Source organism: Lissotriton helveticus, chromosome 3_2 (genome assembly GCF_964261635.1).
Source record: "Lissotriton helveticus chromosome 3_2, aLisHel1.1, whole genome shotgun sequence".
NCBI lineage: Eukaryota > Metazoa > Chordata > Amphibia > Caudata > Salamandridae > Lissotriton > Lissotriton helveticus.
Genome location: NC_136062.1, coordinates 491,954,965 through 491,974,855, shown reverse-complemented (window position 1 = coordinate 491,974,855; position 19,891 = coordinate 491,954,965). Strand labels below are relative to the sequence as shown.

The window sequence follows — 19,891 nt, the reverse complement described above, 5'->3', positions numbered from 1 at the left end:
ATGTAACCAGTGTAGGGAGGTGGAGGGGCAGGTCATGGCTTCTGTGTACACAGCCTTGTGTCGCTGTGGGATCTGGGTACAGGTCACATGTAAACAGTGTAGGAAGGTCGAGGGGCAGGTCATGGCTTCTGTGTACACAGCCTTGTCGCTGTGGGATCTGGGTACAGGTCACATGTAAACAGTGTAGGAAGGTGGAGGGGCAGGTCATGGCTTCAGCGTACACAGCCTTGTGTCGCTGTGGGATCTGGGTACAGGTCACATGTAAACCGTGTAGGGAGGTGGGAGGGGCAGGTCATGGCTTCAGCGTACACAGCCTTGTGTCGCTGTGGGATCTGGTTACAGGTCACATGTAAACCGTGTAGGAAGGTGGAGGGGCAGGTCATGGCTTCAGCGTACACAGCCTTGTGTCGCTGTGGGATCTGGGTACAGGTCACATGTAAACCGTGTAGGGAGCTGGAGGGTCAGGTCATGGCTTCAGCGTACACAGCCTTGTGTCGCTGTGGGATCTGGGTCCAGGTCACATGTAAATAGTGTAGGGAGGTGGAGGGGCAGGTCATGGCTTCAGCGTACACAGCCTTGTGTCGCTGTGGGATCTGGGTACAGGTCACATGTAAACCGTGTAGGGAGGTGGAGGGGCAGGTCATGGCTTCAGCGTACACTGCCTTGTGTCGCTGTGGGATCTGGGTACAGGTCACATGTAAACCGTGTAGGGAGGTGGAGGGGCAGGTCATGGCTTCAGCGTACACAGCCTTGTGTCGCTGTGGGATCTGGGTACAGGTCACATGTAAACCGTGTAGGAAGGTGGAGGGGCAGGTCATGGCTTCAGCGTACACAGCCTTGTGTCGCTGTGGGATCTGGGTACAGGTCACATGTAAACAGTGTAGGGAGCTGGAGGGTCAGGTCATGGCTTCAGCGTACACAGCCTTGTGTCGCTGTGGGATCTGGGTACAGGTCACATGTAAACAGTGTAGGGAGCTGGAGGGTCAGGTCATGGCTTCAGCGTACACAGCCTTGTGTCGCTGTGGGATCTGGGTACAGGTCACATGTAAACCGTGTAGGGAGGTGGAGGGGCAGGTCATGGCTTCTGCGTACACAGCCTTGTGTCGCTGTGGGATCTGGGTACAGGTCACATGTAAACAGTGTAGGGAGCTGGAGGGTCAGGTCATGGCTTCAGCGTACACAGCCTTGTGTCGCTGTGGGATCTGGGTACAGGTCACATGTAAACCGTGTAGGGAGGTGGAGGGGCAGGTCATGGCTTCTGCGTACACAGCCTTGTGTCGCTGTGGGATCTGGGTGCAGGTCACATGTAAACAGTGTAGGGAGCTGGAGGGTCAGGTCATGGCTTCAGCGTACACAGCCTTGTGTCGCTGTGGGATCTGGGTACAGGTCACATGTAAACCGTGTAGGGAGGTGGAGGGGCAGGTCATGGCTTCTGCGTACACAGCCTTGTGTCGCTGTGGGATCTGGGTACAGGTCACATGTAAACAGTGTAGGGAGCTGGAGGGTCAGGTCATGGCTTCAGCGTACACAGCCTTGTGTCGCTGTGGGATCTGGGTACAGGTCACATGTAAACCGTGTAGGGAGGTGGAGGGGCAGGTCATGGCTTCTGCGTACACAGCCTTGTGTCGCTGTGGGATCTGGGTACAGGTCACATGTAACCAGTGTAGGGAGCTGGAGGGTCAGGTCATGGCTTCAGCGTACACAGCCTTGTGTCGCTGTGGGATCTGGGTACAGGTCACATGTAAACAGTGTAGGAAGGTCGAGGGGCAGGTCATGGCTTCTGTGTACACAGCCTTGTCGCTGTGGGATCTGGGTACAGGTCACATGTAAACAGTGTAGGAAGGTGGAGGGGCAGGTCATGGCTTCAGCGTACACAGCCTTGTGTCGCTGTGGGATCTGGGTACAGGTCACATGTAAACCGTGTAGGGAGGTGGAGGGGCAGGTCATGGCTTCAGCGTACACAGCCTTGTGTCGCTGTGGGATCTGGTTACAGGTCACATGTAAACCGTGTAGGAAGGTGGAGGGGCAGGTCATGGCTTCAGCGTACACAGCCTTGTGTCGCTGTGGGATCTGGGTACAGGTCACATGTAAACCGTGTAGGGAGCTGGAGGGTCAGGTCATGGCTTCAGCGTACACAGCCTTGTGTCGCTGTGGGATCTGGGTCCAGGTCACATGTAAACCGTGTAGGGAGGTGGAGGGGCAGGTCATGGCTTCAGCGTACACAGCCTTGTGTCGCTGTGGGATCTGGGTACAGGTCACATGTAAACCGTGTAGGGAGGTGGAGGGGCAGGTCATGGCTTCAGCGTACACAGCCTTGTGTCGCTGTGGGATCTGGGTACAGGTCACATGTAAACCGTGTAGGGAGGTGGAGGGGCAGGTCATGGCTTCTGCGTACACAGCCTTGTGTCGCTGTGGGATCTGGGTACAGGTCACATGTAAACCGTGTAGGGAGGTGGAGGGGCAGGTCATGGCTTCAGCGTACACAGCCTTGTGTCGCTGTGGGATCTGGGTACAGGTCACATGTAAACCGTGTAGGGAGGTGGAGGGGCAGGTCATGGCTTCTGCGTACACAGCCTTGTGTCGCTGTGGGATCTGGGTACAGGTCACATGTAAACCGTGTAGGGAGGTGGAGGGGCAGGTCATGGCTTCAGCGTACACTGCCTTGTGTCGCTGTGGGACCTGGGTACAGGTCACATGTAAACCGTGTAGGGAGGTGGAGGGGCAGGTCATGGCTTCAGCGTACACAGCCTTGTGTCGCTGTGGGATCTGGGTACAGGTCACATGTAAACCGTGTAGGAAGGTGGAGGGGCAGGTCATGGCTTCAGCGTACACAGCCTTGTGTCGCTGTGGGATCTGGGTACAGGTCACATGTAAACCGTGTAGGAAGGTGGAGGGGCAGGTCATGGCTTCAGCGTACACAGCCTTGTGTCGCTGTGGGATCTGGGTACAGGTCACATGTAAACCGTGTAGGGAGCTGGAGGGTCAGGTCATGGCTTCTGTGTACACAGCCTTGTCGCTGTGGGATCTGGGTACAGGTCACATGTAAACCGTGTAGGAAGGTGGAGGGGCAGGTCATGGCTTCAGCGTACACAGCCTTGTGTCGCTGTGGGATATGGGTACAGGTCACATGTAAACCGTGTAGGGAGGTGGAGGGGCAGGTCATGGCTTCTGCGTACACAGCCTTGTGTCGCTGTGGGATCTGGGTACAGGTCACATGTAAACCGTGTAGGAAGGTGGAGGGGCAGGTCATGGCTTCAGCGTACACAGCCTTGTGTCGCTGTGGGATCTGGGTACAGGTCACATGTAAACCGTGTAGGAAGGTGGAGGGGCAGGTCATGGCTTCAGCGTACACAGCCTTGTGTCGCTGTGGGATCTGGGTACAGGTCACATGTAAACCGTGTAGGGAGGTGGAGGGGCAGGTCATGGCTTCAGCGTACACAGCCTTGTGTCGCTGTGGGATCTGGGTACAGGTCACATGTAAACCGTGTAGGGAGGTGGAGGGGCAGGTCATGGCTTCTGTGTACACAGCCTTGTCGCTGTGGGATCTGGGTACAGGTCACATGTAAACCGTGTAGGGAGGTGGAGGGGCAGGTCATGGCTTCTGTGTACACAGCCTTGTGTCGCTGTGGGATCTGGGTACAGGTCACATGTAAACAGTGTAGGGAGGTGGAGGGGCAGGTCATGGCTTCTGTGTACACAGCCTTGTGACCCTGAGCCATGTGATTACAGGTCAGATGTACACACTACATGAGGCAGGAGTATCATTCTATGAATTCAGCGTACGCTGCCCACTGGTGATTGGGTGCTGATGCGATAGGTCTGACGTTCACAGGAGGGCTGCAATGTGAGCCTCTTTCCACACAGTGCAAACAGTTTGAAGGAAAATTGATGTTGTTTCAGCTACTAACGTGATTGTGTTTTGTTTTTCATTTGTCCTGGGTGTCCCCCTCATCTGTCTCTCTGTGCTCGTGTGCTCTTGTCTCGCTGGTTGCCGCTGGTGTTGTCATGTGGTCTCCATCTTCCCTCCAGTGTCTGGTCAGTATGACTGCCATCACCCAGCAGCTGCTCGCATCCGACAATCAGGTTGATTTATTTTTCTCATTAATTTGCTCAGTTTTTGTTTACTTTTTGCTTTTATTCAGTTGGCTGTTTTATTTGTCACTTTGCATGGGTGTTTGTAAGAGAGGGTGGGGGCACTGGGATGGGCAATCTGGAAATGAAATTTATGGATTGGTGTGTACTCTCATGCAACTTGGGAGTGGATCTCACACACATCCTCTGTTCTTCAGCCATTTATTCTGCACTGTGTTAGAAGGTATGTTGTTTGACATTAGAGTGTGTCCCATCTTCAGTGCATCGTTTGTGCATAGCATTCTGTGCCCATATTCCTGGTGTGCCATGAATAGCATAGGTGTGTATTACTTGTTGCTTAGGGGGCGACTTACGTTTGAAATGGACCGTCCAGCTGCTTGTGTGGCAAAGGAAACAGCTGCCACAGTGGTAGAGGATGAACTGCCACATGTAGAGATCCCACACAAACTGCCCCCTCCACTTGTGGGTACCAATGGCTGCCCTGACAACTCCCTCCTGTCTTGGCGATTCAGTGGACCTGCTGCCAACAATGGGTAGGGAGCGCATGGAGGGGGAGGGGGGTATTTCTAGTGCTATTCTAGCGTGTATCCTCTTCCTACCCACTTGTAAAGCACACCCTTAGTATTTGATTGTAGCTTGATTTGGGACTTCGACTTGTGTGCATGTTGGGTTTGTGGGGAGGGAGATGTGTGTCTGTCTGTCAGATGCCATGTGGAAAGAATGAGTGCTCTGTCTGTCAAAGAGATGTGTGACTTCCTTTTGGGGGTAAGGCATGTTAGTGGTGGTTCTTCTTAGGGGTGCTGTGGATGTGTGTTGTCATGTGCCGAGAGGAACAGTCTGGAGCAGGGCTGTACATGTTTCCTTTCTATGTGGCTCTTGTGTTGCAGGCAGTTTGCTCATATGGTCTGGCTTTAGGCGAGACTTTTCAATTCAAATACAATTATATATAATCTTATAGGGGCTTTCAGCCAGCTCCGTTCACCCATTGGTCTGTTAGTGTGTCATTCATATTTCTGTTCCCACCGCTGCATACGGGATGGGGAACAGGGTCAACCCACATCATCACTAACCTTTGTGAGTGTTGTCATTCTGCTGTTATACAGTGTGCGCTCATACACAAAGTGGTGCCCTTGCATAGTGTTTAAAACCAAGCACAAACAAAGCCAGAAGTCACAACCAGACCTATTGCGATTGCCAATGCTTGTACCTTATGCATGGGCATTCAGAGTACATATAGACGTGCAAGGGGCAATGGGGTTATTTTTTTAATGTCATTACACTGCGCTTATGCAGGGAGTTTTTCCTTCATGCCCTATGAGTCGGCGTGACATGTATTATTCGCTGGAGTCTGAGCTCTGTTTGGGTTTAGCACATTGGGATCGGGGCATAGTTAATGTTTCGTTTGTGATTGAATAATGGAATGTGTTGAAAAAGCATCTCATGCAGTCCAGCCTGGAATCTAGTTTTATTTAGTTCTCTGTAGTATTTTCTGTGAATGTGGGAAGGGGTGTTTGGTGATGGGTAGTTGGAGAAACAGCCTCAACGCGCTCGAACCACGCTGTGCCTTTATAACGCAGTCTGAAACACGAATGCGCCTATACAACGCAATCCTTTACCACGCAAGTCATTACAGTGACTTGCCTTACGGAAAGCATTGTTTGATAGATGTTGGGCTTTAAGTCCAGCACTTTCCCTTCGGTTGCTCCGATTGGAGTTCGAATAGTAAATTATACTATTCCCAAGTCCATCACTTTCCCTAAGGCAGGTCGTAACGACTTGCGTGGTACAGGAATGCATTGTAAAGACACATTTGTAGATTGGACTGTGTTGTAAAGTCCTACATGTGTGCGAGCATACAACTGGTTAATTGTGTGCAATTTGTCTTTAGACGATACGAATAAAGTGGGCTGTGCACGCGGTTTGATTGCTGCCCCTTCAGTAAAGTCTGTAGGTACTGGTTGTTTGTTGGATTGTTCTTCGGGGATCGGAGGACGCAGATTTTGCATGTGGGTCTTTGTAGAGTAGGACGTCTGGAGAAGAGGACTGCTGTTAAAGCTTGTGCCAGTGCAGAATCCCTCTGTAGTTTCTTCAGTCTTGAAATCCTTAACCACTCGTTTGGAACTTCAAACCTTTAGCCACAGCGTAGTACCAGACATTTTTAGCAAGGCGCCATATTACTTTCGTGCCATTGAGGGTGCCGTGGGACATCTTGTGCCGCCCTATGGCCTTCTTCGCAAGGAGGCAGTGAATTGTATATTATCTGTTTTTTACAAGTTGATTCTTGCCTTCGTCCCTATGGAGATAAAATGCTGTGTAGTATGCAGCCCTTTGTCCCGCATGACAAAGGTATGTGGTGTCTTGACATTCTCTTACAATACTATAAGTGCTGTCTGTAGGTTTTGAGGGTGTGTTTACTGGGTCAACAGCTTGGCTGTCCACAACCCAAGAAAACATCCACCCCATCAGAGCAGATCCGCTAATGTTGGTCTGTTAAGTTCAAAGATTTCTATAAACTTCACTCCATTTTATCAGCAACACTTCATTCAGAGAGAAATTTCTGTTTTTCGGACTCTGCGTCAGCATTTTTATATTTCTCAGAGTCTATAAGGAACATCTACTAGAGCTACACCATATTTTTCATGGAGAAATGCCATTTCTGTTTTCTTCATCTGTGCCCGTACCGTTGACTTCCATGGTGTCCATTTGTACAACCCCTGAATGTGGTCTTTCCAGTCTCTTTGCTATCAAGGGTGATCGTGACTAGACTTAGGTACCCATGACTGATGTGGATTGTGTGGTGTACCGTCCAGTCTTTCTGTGTTTATTCTGGACTCTGTTCTTAACTCTCAGACAAAAGATGAAGGACCCTCCACTCTGAGCAGCATCCTGATAACTATTATTTAGTTCATCTTGCTCTGTTCTCTGGGTGCTCTCCCCGGGTCACAAGGGATTTATTCTCACTGAGAATAGAATTCATGTTTTGTATCACTACAAAACGCTTACCGCAATAACCTGTGTGTTTCAAACTCTGAGTTTATAATCCGTGCACAAGCATTTCACCCTTCAAATCAACTTGTTGATTACATTCATGCCTAGTGATGGAGGATTTGATCACTCCAAAGCCTCCATGACGCTGTGTTGCATGATGATAAAGGTTTGGAAGAAATAGCATATTCTTTCTCTCTAGTAGCCTGAAGCTCTTTGGTTGATGTAGTCTACCCACCGGCTCCCCCTTCGTTTTGTTCTCTGTTAGTCCATCTCTGGTTTGATCATTCTCCATCCCCATTATCGCACAAATCACTTTTTCTGTCTTCTGGTGCCGGTGATTCTTGTTGTGTATGAAAAGTTTCGAGGTGATCCGTCAAGCGAGGGGTGTCAAAAAGTTCATTTCTATAGGACCTTTGGACACTTTTACAGCCTAAACTGCTGGATGGAATGACACCAAATCTGGCAGAAAGATTGAATTGGTTACGCAAACTGTGATGGTTATTCTCTTCCAGGGGATCCTCGTGAATAGTCATAAGCATTGAATTCCGGCCATGTGTGAGGCTAGCCAATGCTTCCATAAATTGTATTTGTTTCAGTCTATCTGCTTTTAATTCTCTTAATTTCAATTATAGGAAGCAAAACAGGAAAGCAAAGAGACACTCGTACTCTCTTTATTGAGCTGCATTGGAACAAGATAGGCATTATTAGTCCATAGGCTGCATTGGAAACACATAACGGAGGAAAAAATGAAAGAACTGGCACCCTGCCTCTAAGGGAGCCATGACCACATGCCTCACATCATGCTGCAGGGGTGACAGGTCAGTTTTTCTGTCTGGCTCCTTCAATCAGGACCCTGGGGTTTGAGCTCTTGTCAAAAGATGACGTCCTTCTTTGATCTTTGCCCTTCTTGTGGCAAAAAGAAGGCTACATACAGCATGGGTGCCTGTTTTAATCTTTGTCTCCCTGAGACCTGCCAGCATTGTAAAAACGTATCCAGGCACATTTTCAAGGATAGGGAGAGAATCTGCTGTAAGGTTTCTTGGAGAGCCCGAAGTCGGCTGCTGGATCCAGAGGAAGATCACCCTCGTCACATTACAAAAGGAGAACCAGACCTACCTCTAGAAGTAAGATTCTTGTGTGTTCTTCATCGGCGTCGGGCTTTGCATCAAAAATGCCTCCAGTAACAAGGAAAAGCAGACCAACTTTGCAGGTATCTCCTTCGACGTTACCACCACCGTCGACGGTGTCAAACAGAGCACGCTCTACAATGAAGCCCTCATTGTCGAGCAGCAGTAAAATTGACGTCATCATCTACGTTTGCTGTCGGCACAAGACACATCATCGCAACAACAATTGACGTCGGACCAGCACCCTTCATTGACATCAACCCAGCGACGGTCAACGCCGCAAGGTTGTTCTCCTTTGGCTTCAATGTTGAGACGGAAATCTCCGTTGGTGTCAACCCAACGGCGTTCAACATCGAGGCATCGGTCTCCATTGACGTTAACTCAACGACGGTCAACGTAGAGACGACAGTCCCCATCGATGTGGTGTGGTTGACGTATGACATCGAGGCACTGGTCTCCATCATCCCTTCCACACCTGATGTCAAGACACCGGGTTCCATCGACATCTTGTTAGTGAAGTTCGACGTTGGCTCAAGACTTGCCTTTGGTTTCAGCTCAACGTCGAGGCACAAACACAGATGGGGTCGACAGGGCACCATTCTCTGCTGGCGCTGATAGTTCGAAGGCGCCCAAAATCCAAACACGGAGACTCACAAGAGTCACATTCGACATTGAGGAGATCCTCAGCATTTAGAGAGAAGTTCAGGAGCTTAACGCTGACTTATCGCCGTGGTGCTCGCCGTTGAGATGGGAATCAATGTCAAGATCAGCACAGAAGCCACCATCGACGTTGAGTGGCTCTTTTTCTCCTTCTCCTGACAGGAGGACACAGAGAGCGACGCCGTAGGACACCCAGACTACAGCGCCTTATTCTCATCAAGAACAGCGGGACCAGAGATCTCCCCTCTCTGAAGCTTCTTGCATCTGTCTCCCATATGGTTATTACCAGTAAGACACTGACATAAATTGAATATAGACATGCCTTCTGCTCCTGCAACATCATCAGTCATTTTTGAGACTCTACACCAGAGATCAGCTTTGAGACCATTGCTGCCTTGGATGGCTGGGCTCATTCAGCTGCGGCTGGACCCCTACCTCACGCCGGCCTCCATCAAGTCAGCTCCTGCTAGGGTTTAGAAAAAAATACAAAGCACCGGAGCACGATCCACTATTCTTGTGGGGGGATCCTCCACTGGGTTCAGTGATCATTGAGCAGCAAAGAAGACCCATGCAGTAGCGTCTTCATCTACTGTCCCACCAGATAAAGAAATCCGATCCCAAGATCCTTGTGGTAGAAAAGTGTGTGGCACCTCTGATTCCTGAATAAGGTGCATCATCCCTCTTGGGGCTTTACAGTAGGTCCTATTTGGACTCTAATGAAAGGTTCAAAGACCAGATGCCCAAGGAAGGTTGGCAGGAGTTTGAGGAAGGAGGTCTAGTAGCGAACCAGATGATTAGTGCGCCGGCAGATGGTGCAACCTTTGTGGCACATGCTTACGCCCATGGAATATGTGCTAGACGGTAGTCTTGGCTCCGACTTACTGCACTCCAGCCTGAAGCTCCACAATGCATTTTGAATCATCCATTTACAGGTAATTCACTCTTTGGATCACATACAGGCCTCGAAATAGTCACGATGAATGCAGAACTTGGCACGCTGAAGGATGTGGGTCTGGAAAAGATGTCTGTCACAGGTGCAGGCCATACAGTGGCGGGCTTCCTCATCAGAGGGTTTGAGTCCCTCAATGGTTTCAACATCAGCAGCAACATCAACCCAGGGTGCACAACCAAGGTCGCCGCTGCACATGCGGCGGGGAGCGCTGCGCCAGACCTCTACTTCCACTAAGACCCCGGCGAAGCAATGAACATTCGCGACCTCCCTCGACGTTCTCCACACCATGGGGAGGAAATATTGGCCATCATTTTCAGGAGTGGTGCAGTATTACAAAAGATCAATAGGTATTGAATACCCTGAAAATGGTTACCCTTAACGGTTTGTCATCCATCCCAGGCGATTCCTCCAGTAAAATCTGTCTGCCACCAGTTACAACTACTGCAGTGCGAAGTTTCGACCCTCCTACAAATGTCCGCTATAAAGGGATTTTCGCCTTCACAAAGACAAAAGGGAGTGTAATCTCAATATTTTTTGGTGTGAAAGAATGGGCCCTAAGCTGAATTCAGACCAATATTGGATATATTTCTCCTGAGCAAGTCCATCCGGGGAGAGAAGTTTTGTATGCTGACTCCACCAGGGAGACTGGATATGCTCGATAGATCTGCAGGATGCTTATTTTCATGTGCCAGGCAACCCAAGACATCAAAGGTTTCTATGCTTCATGGTATCTTTCGGATTAAAGTCTGCCACACAGGCCTTTACCAAGTGCATTGCCATGGTAGCAGCGGCCTTGTGTCGGTAAGGGCTGTTCGTCTATCCTTATCTGGACGACTGGTTGCTAAAGAGTTCTTCTCCTAAGCGCGCAAGAGACCAATATCAGACATGTCTGGACTTGCTTAAAGGGCTGAGTCTCCACGTCCACTTTGCCAAGTCAGTTCATCAGCCGACCCTAAGGATACACTATCTGGACGCGAAACTGGACTCCAAGGTTGGAAGAGTGTGACCTTCGGAGGAGAGACTGTCCTCTATAACCCTGAAGTGCAGCCATCTTCTTCTCACTCTTCAGCCGTCAGTCCGGCAGATTGCCTCTCTTCTGGGATTGATGGCATCTTGCATCTCCCTAGTTCTCAATGCCAGATTGAAAATGAGATCCTTGCAGCAGGATCTGGAAGACAAATGGGATCAATGAACAGCTCAATGGGACGACAAAGTCAGTCTCTCCCAGTCACCAACAGCCTCCATTCCATGGTGGACTCGTCACAAAAACACTCTGGTGGGAGTCCCATTCCATCAGATCCCGCCGAATGCAGACACGGATCACGGATGCTTCTCTCCAGGGGTGGGGGGCCCACATGGGTCTTCTTCAAACACAGGGTCTGTGGTCGACCAAGTAACGGGCATATCACATTACTATGCTGGAGCTACGAGCAGTGCATCCAGCCCTCGAGGCGTTCTAACCCTCCATTCTGGCCAGCTCCCTATTGGTCCAGACGGACAATACAACCACTATATACTACCTGAACAAGGGGGAGACCCGATCTCGCCCTCTATACCTATAGGGTCAAGCAATTTGGCTTTGGCCTCTGGCCATGCGACTCACCATTGCAGCGATTCACCTTTCAGGATTTCAAAGCCTTCAAGCTTTCTCCTTGAGCTTTCATTGTGCAGACCATCAAGACTAGGTTCTGCACAACGACGTAGTAGCAGACCTTCTCAGGGAATGGGGACAGGCACACATAGATCTCTTCGTGGACAACACCAACGTAAAATGTCAAGATATTACCGGCCAAGAACAAAGGGAAATGCCCTTTTGATCGGATGGTCCGGGGCCTTTTTGTACGCTTTTCCAACAGTTCCTCTCATCCCGAAAGTCATAACCAAGCTGTACTGCTCCAGAGGCAGGATGATTCTGATCGCTCCGGACAGGCCACGCCAATGGTGGTTTCTGGATCTCCTATACCTCTCAGAGCGACCACACAGGAGGCTTCCGTGCCGCCCGGATCTCCTCTCCAAACTGAACAGCCGAATTTACCACCCCAACCTTCCCTCGCTGAACTTGGTAGCATGGCTCCTGAGTTCCTACAATTGGGCCATCTAGGACTTCCTCAGGAGTGCATGAACATTCTAAGAGATTGAAAAAAACCTTCTTCTCGACGCTCTGATGCGTTTAAGTTGAAATGATTCTATATGTGGTGCGTACATAAAGGTTTCCATCCTTTGCAGAGAAAAGAGGAGGTAATATAACTATAGCTCCCACATTTCTTTCCTCAAAGTGCACCTTCAAACCACTACAACATATAGAAAATCACCTTCCCAACCATCGTTTTCCAGTGGTAAGGATTTTTTGCGAGTGTTAAAGAGTCTTCCCACTAGTTTGTTCCCATTCCCCTCCCTGCGAATCTGGTCCTAAATAAGCTCATGAGTCCCCCTTTTGAACCGATACACAGAGCAACCCTACAGCATCTCACATGGAAAGCTGCTTTCTTAGTAGCGATCCCCTCGGCTCGCAGAGTGAACGAAATCCAAGCCCTCTAAAGAGCCAAACAGTCTTTCACAGCAACAGGGTAGTGATGAGAACTCACCCTTCGTTTTTGCCTAAGTTAGTATCTGACTTTCACATTCATCAGACCTTTTCACTACCCTCCTTCTTTCAAAATCCCACCACACCAGCTGAAAGGTCTATCAATTCTTTAGACCTTAAAAGAGTATTGAAATTCTACTTGGACAAGACTAAGACTATTACAAAATCTTTTATTTGTTAATTACGGTTCCATCAGAGCAGGTTTCCCAGCCTCGAAACTATCCATCTCCAGATGGATAGTTTTGTGTACCAAACTTGTTTACCAGTTATCCAAACTCATTGTGGCTACACCCAAGGCTTTCTCCACAAGGGGATAAGCAGCTACTGTGGCCCTGCTCCATAATGTTCCTATCTCTGAGATCTGCAAATCAGTCACTTGGAGGTCGGTACAAATGTTCACGAGACACTACTGTCTTGATTTAGATACAAGAGCAGACACTCAAGTAGGCCAGGCCTCTTTGAGAAATGTATTGCAATGCTGAGAACAGCAGCTCTGGATTCTTGGTCATTTGTCCTCCGAAATAAGGGATGGGCTCGCTGCTCGATTCCGTGCTTACGACTATTGATGAGGATCCCATTGAAGAGAAGGATAAGTTACTTACCTGTAATGATAGTTCTCTTCCAGGGGTATCCTCATCAAAGTCATAAGCCGCCCGCCCACCTCCCCGGACAAATGATCAAGCAATAAGTGATCTCTTTGTGCCCTGATCTTCGAATCTCTGCAAAGAACAACTGACCTAACTATCACCCCTGCGGCATGATGGGAGGCGTGGGGCGTGGGGTTGGTCATGGCTGCCTTAAAGGCACGGTGCCAGTTTTATCGTTTTCTATGCTGTTATGAGTTTTTCTACTGAAACCTATGGGCTAACATTGCCTATCCTGTTACATTACAATTTGGGCAGTTCAATAAAGAGAGTATGATGGTTTCTTTGCTTACCCGGTTTTCTTCCTATAATATATATATATATATATATATTTATTTTATATATATATATATCTTTATTGATTTTCAAGAAATACATGTTTGTCGAACATGTTGGGGGCGTTACCATACACAACTGTACTGAGAAGTGGCATAAGTGATCACGTCTCTACAAAGCAGTGATAGTCTATTCTCCATGAGGTCCAGTTCTGTAGTGTTTGACCAACAGTTGGAGTACGTGCAGAACACACTTGTAACATTTTAACCTGCAAGCAAAGAGAGGCTGGGGGTGTGTGTTCGATGCAACTCCTGTTTTGGGTGCTTTTTTCTGTGGTGAGGGGGAATAAGAGTCAAGAAACAGTCTGAGAGAATTAAAAGCATATAGATGTATATTGAAACAAATGCAATTTATGGAAGCATTGTCTAGCTGTCTGGTTTTGGCTGCATATTTTAGCCATGGGAAAATTGTATAGATACATCTCATTTCATATATATATATATATATATATGTATATATATATATATATATATATATATATATATATATATATATATATATATATATATATATATATATATATATATATATATAGTTTTTTAATGTACACCGGGGTCCCACCACATGGGTGGAAATATTCAGTGCTTATAACTTTGAGGATACCCCTGGGAGAGAACTAGGATTTCAGTTAAGTAACTTATCCTTTGGTGTAAATTCATTCAGTAGAGAAATTTAAGAGAATACAGTTTGTGATATCGGTGGCCGCAACAACTTTGCAAAAAATAACAGGTTCGTGCAGGGAAATGCAAAGCTGTGATTGGCTGCCAACACTTTAACCAGGAAGTGGTGGCAGCCATCTTGGGACTCCGCTCCAGAGTTTGTTTGCCATCTACCAAAAAGACATTCTCCAGAATCACCTGTACTTCATGCGCCTGGAGTACATCTCCACAAAGCCTGTGTTCTGGATTGAAGGCTTGTTGTGAGAGGCAGAGCTGCAGTTCGAATTCTAGACCTGTGGGGGAAGTGTATTGCGTGCAACCATTTCCTGTTGAGTCGGTGCTCTGTTGAAGAATGTTTTTGGATTGAAGTTATCCCTGTTTTTAATATTGATGGTTCTGGGAGTAGGGTCGCAAAGCTTTAGCTGGTTTCTAAGACTGAAGGATCTGCCGAGTATGGTATTCCTCAACAGTAACTGCCCACCACCTTTAGCTAATTTCTGCAAGTGTGCTCATCCCTCGTTGCAAAGTCACTTTGTTGGGCTGTCTTGGGAAGAGGGAGGAGGAATGTCCCCTTGCACCCAATCAGTGGCGAGCATCTTCAGTAAGCATAGGTTTCATGTCTTTAAACCCTGCCTGCAGTAACACCTTCTCTATTCCACTGGTGGGGATTTTAAGTAAGAATCTGGGGATGTAGGCGCTAGCTGGTCCAATAAACCTGCAGTGTCCGTGCCATTTGCAGTTGCATATTGTCGTCCAGGTCACCTTGTGTCCTAACCTGGAAATTAGTTCTTTCAGGACTCCGACTTCCTAGAAATGCTATTCCTTGAAGACCATATTCGTGAAGGTGTTGGTTCTTTGTTCTGCTCCAGGGCAGGGCCATGCAAGTCTACATGTGTGTTGTGCTGCAGAAAGGAGAATGTAAGAGGGAGAGTGGGTTGATTCTGCGTATGATTGTCCTGTCGACACGACTGAGATCATTTGGCTGGGAGGAGATGTAGGCAGACACTGTATGCTTGGTGTGTGTGAATGAGGATGCTTGGACTCTAGGGTTGTCCTGTGGATAGAGCTGTAATTGGTTGGACGGGAAGAGATGTAGGCAGACACGGTGTCTAGGATTGTCCTGGGATAGAGCTGTAATGGTTGGACCGGAAGAGATGTAGGCAGACACTGTGTCCAGGATTGTCCTGTGGATAGAGCTGTAATTGGTTAGACTGGAAGAGATGTAGGCAGACACTGTGTCTAGGATTGTCCTGTGGATAGAGCTGTAATTGGTTGGACCGGAAGAGATGTAGGCAGACACTGTGTCTAGGATTGTCATGGGATAGAGCTGTAATTGGTTAGACGGGAAGAGATGAAGGCAGACTCGGTGTCTAGGATTGTCCTGTGGATAGAGCTGTAATTGGTTAGACGGGAAGAGATGTAGGCAGACACGGTGTCTAGGATTGTCCTGGGATAGAGCTGTAATGGTTGGACCGGAAGAGATGTAGGCAGACACTGTGTCCAGGATTGTCCTGTGGATAGAGCTGTAATTGGTTGGACCGGAAGAGATGTAGGCAGACACTGTGTCTAGGATTGTCATGGGATAGAGCTGTAATTGGTTAGACGGGAAGAGATGAAGGCAGACTCGGTGTCTAGGATTGTCCTGTGGATAGAGCTGTAAATGGTCAGACGGGAAGAGATGTAGGCAGACACTGTGTCTAGGATTGTCCTGTGGATAGAGCTGTAATTGGTTGGACGGGAAGAGATGTAGGCAGACCCTGTGTCCAGGATTGTCCTGGGATAGAGCTGTAATTGGTTAGACGGGAAGAGATGTAGGCAGACACTGTGTCTAGGATTGTCCTGGGATAGAGCTGTAATGGTTGGACCGGAAGAGATGTAGGCAGACACTGTGTCTAGGATTGTCCTGTGGATAGAGCTGTAATTGGTTAGACGGGAAGAGATGTAGGCAGACACTGTGTCTAGGATTGTCCTGGGATAGAGCTGTAATGGTTAGACTGGAAGAGATGTAGGCAGACACTGTGTCTAGGATTGTCCTAGGATAGAGCTGTAATGGTTAGACTGGAAGAGATGTAGGCAGACACTGTGTCTAGGATTGTCCTGGGATAGAGCTGTAATGGTTGGACCGGAAAAGATGTAGGCAGACACTGTGTCTAGGATTGTCCTGTGGATAGAGCTGTAATTGGTTAGACAGGAGAGATGTAGGCAGACACTGTGTCCAGGATTGTCCTGTGGATAGAGCTGTAATTGGTTGGACGGGAAGAGATGTAGGCAGGCACTGTGTCTAGGATTGTCCTGGGATAGAGCTGTAATTGGTTAGACGGGAAGAGATGTAGGCAGACACTGTGTCTAGGATTGTCCTGGAATAGAGCTGTAATTGGTTAGATGGGAAGAGATGTAGGCAGACGCTGTGTCTAGGATTGTCCTGGGATAGAGCTGTAATGGTTGGACGGGAAGAGATGTAGGCAGACACTGTGTCTAGGATTGTCCTGGAATAGAGCTGTACTTGGTTAGATGGGAAGAGATGTAGGCAGACACTGTGTCTAGGATTGTCCTGGAATAGAGCTGTAACTGGTTAGATGGGAAGAGATGTAGGCAGACGCTGTGTCTAGGATTGTCCTGGGATAGAGCTGTAATGGTTGGACGGGAAGAGATGTAGGCAGACACTGTGTCTAGGATTGTCCTGGAATAGAGCTGTAATTGGTTAGATGGGAAGAGATGTAGGCAGACACTGTGTCTAGGATTGTCCTGTGGATAGAGCTGTAACTGGTTGGACGGGAAGAGATGTAGGCAGACACTGTGTCTAGGATTGTCCTGGGATAGAGCTGTAATTGGTTAGACGGGAAGAGATGTAGGCAGACACTGTGTCTAGGATTGTCCTGGGATAGAGCTGTAATGGTTGGACCGGAATAGATGTAGGCAGACACTGTGTCTAGGATTGTCCTGTGGATAGAGCTGTAATTGGTTAGATGGGAAGAGATGTAGGCAGACGCTGTGTCTAGGATTGTCCTGTGGATAGAGCTGTAATTGGTTAGACGGGAAGAGATGTAGGCAGACACTGTGTCCAGGATTGTCCAGTGGATAGAGCTGTAATTGGTTAGACGGGAAGAGATGTAGGCAGACGCTGTGTCTAGGATTGTCCTGTGGATAGAGCTGTAATTGGTTGGACGGGGAGAGATGTAGGCAGACACTGTGTCTAGGATTGTCCTGTGGATAGAGCTGTAATTGGTTAGACGGGAAGAGATGTAGGCAGACACTGTGTCCAGGATTGTCCTGGGATAGAGCTGTAACTGGTTAGACTGGAAGAGATGTAGCCAGATGCTGTGTCTAGGATTGTCCTGGGATAGAGCTGTAATTGGTTAGACGGGAAGAGATGTAGCCAGACGCTGTGTCTAGGATTGTCCTGTGGATAGAGCTGTAATTGGTTAGACGGGAAGAGATGTAGGCAGACACTGTGTCTAGGATTGTCCTGGGATAGAGCTGTAATTGGTTGGACGGGAAGAGATGTAGGCAGACACTGTGTCTAGGATTGTCCTGGGATAGAGCTGTAATGGTTGGACGGGAAGAGATGTAGGCAGACACTGTGTCCAGGATTGTCCTGGGATAGAGCTGTAATGGTTGGACCGGAAGAGATGTAGGCAGACACTGTGTCCAGGATTGTCCTGGGATAGAGCTGTAACTGGTTAGACTGGAAGAGATGTAGGCAGACACTGTGTCTAGGATTGTCCTGGGATAGAGCTGTAATGGTTGGACCGGAAGAGATGTAGGCAGACACTGTGTCCAGGATTGTCCTGGAATAGAGCTGTAATTGGTTAGACGGGAAGAGATGTAGGCAGACACTGTGTCCAGGATTGTCTTGTGGATAGAGCTGTAATTGGTTAGACGGGAAGAGATGTAGGCAGACGCTGTGTCTAGGATTGTCCTGTGGATAGAGCTGTAATGGTTGGACCGGAAGAGATGTAGGCAGACACTGTGTCTAGGATTGTCCTGTGGATAGAGCTGTAATTGGTTGGACGGGAAGAGATGTAGGCAGACACTGTGTCCAGGATTGTCCTGTGGATAGAGCTGTAATTGGTTAGACGGGAAGAGATGTAGGCAGACGCTGTGTCTAGGATTGTCCTGTAGATAGAGCTGTAATTGGTTGGACGGGGAGAGATGTAGGCAGACACTGTGTCTAGGATTGTCCTGTGGATAGAGCTGTAATTGGTTAGACGGGAAGAGATGTAGGCAGACACTGTGTCCAGGATTGTCCTGGGATAGAGCTGTAACTGGTTAGACTGGAAGAGATGTAGCCAGACGCTGTGTCTAGGATTGTCTTGGGATAGAGCTGTAACTGGTTAGACGGGAAGAGATGTAGGCAGACACTGTGTCCAGGATTGTCCTGGGATAGAGCTGTTATTGGTTAGACGGGAAGAGATGTAGGCAGACACTGTGTCCAGGATTGTCCTGGGATAGAGCTGTAACTGGTTAGACTGGAAGAGATGTAGGCAAACTCGGTGTCTGGGATTGAGCTGTAATTGGTTAGACGGGAAGATATGTAGGCAGACACTGTGTCTAGGATTGTCCTGGGATAGAGCTGTAATGGTTGGACCGGAAGAGATGTAGGCAGACACTGTGTCTAGGATTGTCCTGGGATAGAGCTGTAATTGGTTAGCGGGAAGAGATGTAGGCAGACACTGTGTCCAGGATTGTCCTGGGATAGAGCTGTAATTGGTTAGACGGGAAGAGATGTAGGCAGACACTGTGTCCAGGATTGTCCTGGGATAGAGCTGTAATGGTTAGACCGGAAGAGCTGTCGGCAGACACTGTGTCCTGGATTGTCCTGTGGATAGAGCTGTAATTGGTTAGACTGGAAGAGATGTAGGCAGACACTGTGTCTAGGATTGTCCTGGAATAGAGCTGTAATTGGTTGGACGGGAAGAGATGTAGGCAGACACTGTGTCTAGGATTGTCCTGGGATAGAGCTGTAATTGGTTAGACGGGAAGAGATGTAGGCAGACACTGTGTCTAGGATTGTCCTGGGATAGAGCTGTAATTGGTTAGACGGGAAGAGATGTAGGCAGACACTGTGTCCAGGATTGTCCTGGAATAGAGCTGTAATTGGTTGGACGGGAAGAGATGTAGGCAGACACTGTGTCTAGGATTGTCCTGGGATAGAGCTGTAATTGGTTAGACGGGAAGAGATGTAGGCAGACACTGTCTCTAGGATTGTCCTGGGATAGAGCTGTAATTGGTTAGACGGGAAGAGATGTAGGCAGACACTGTGTCCAGGATTGTGTTGTGGATAGAGCTGTAATTGGTTAGACGGGAAGAGATGTAGGCAGACGCTGTGTCTAGGATTGTCCTGTGGATAGAGTTGTAATGGTTGGACCGGAAGAGATGTAGGCAGACACTGTGTCTAGGATTGTCCTGTGGATAGAGCTGTAATTGGTTAGACGGGAAGAGATGTAGGCAGACACTGTGTCTAGGATTGTCCTGTGGATAGAGCTGTAATTGGTTAGACGGGAAGAGATGTAGGCAGACACTGTGTCCAGGATTGTCCTGTGGATAGAGCTGTAATTGGTTAGATGGGAAGAGATGTAGGCAGACGCTGTGTCTAGGATTGTCCTGTGGATAGAGCTGTAATTGGTTGGACGGGGAGAGATGTAGGTAGACACTGTGTCCAGGATTGTCCTGTGGATAGAGCTGTAATGGTTGGACGGGAAGAGATGTAGGCAGACACTGTGTCTAGGATTGTCCTGTGGATAGAGCTGTAATGGTTGGACCGGAAGAGATGTAGGCAGACACTGTGTCTAGGATTGTCCTGGGATAGAGCTGTAATTGGTTAGACTGGAAGAGATGTAGGCAGACAC

At 48.5% G+C, this 19,891-nt stretch overlaps 1 protein-coding gene across 11 annotated transcripts in view; it reads left to right on the top strand.

Moving 5' to 3' along the window:
• The window catches only part of MADD (MAP kinase activating death domain), an 853,817-nt gene that overhangs the window by 199,223 nt on the left and 634,703 nt on the right, over nucleotides 1-19,891 (top strand). For 10 of the 11 annotated variants that reach the window (XM_078684455.1, XM_078684462.1, XM_078684460.1 and 7 more), the window contains exon 8: nucleotides 4,030-4,083. The exons of the other annotated variant lie outside the window; for it this stretch is intronic. In XM_078684455.1, the coding sequence (XP_078540581.1) occupies nucleotides 4,030-4,083 (54 nt within the window). The remainder of the gene's footprint in view (nucleotides 1-4,029; nucleotides 4,084-19,891) is intronic. 11 annotated transcript variants of the gene reach the window in all.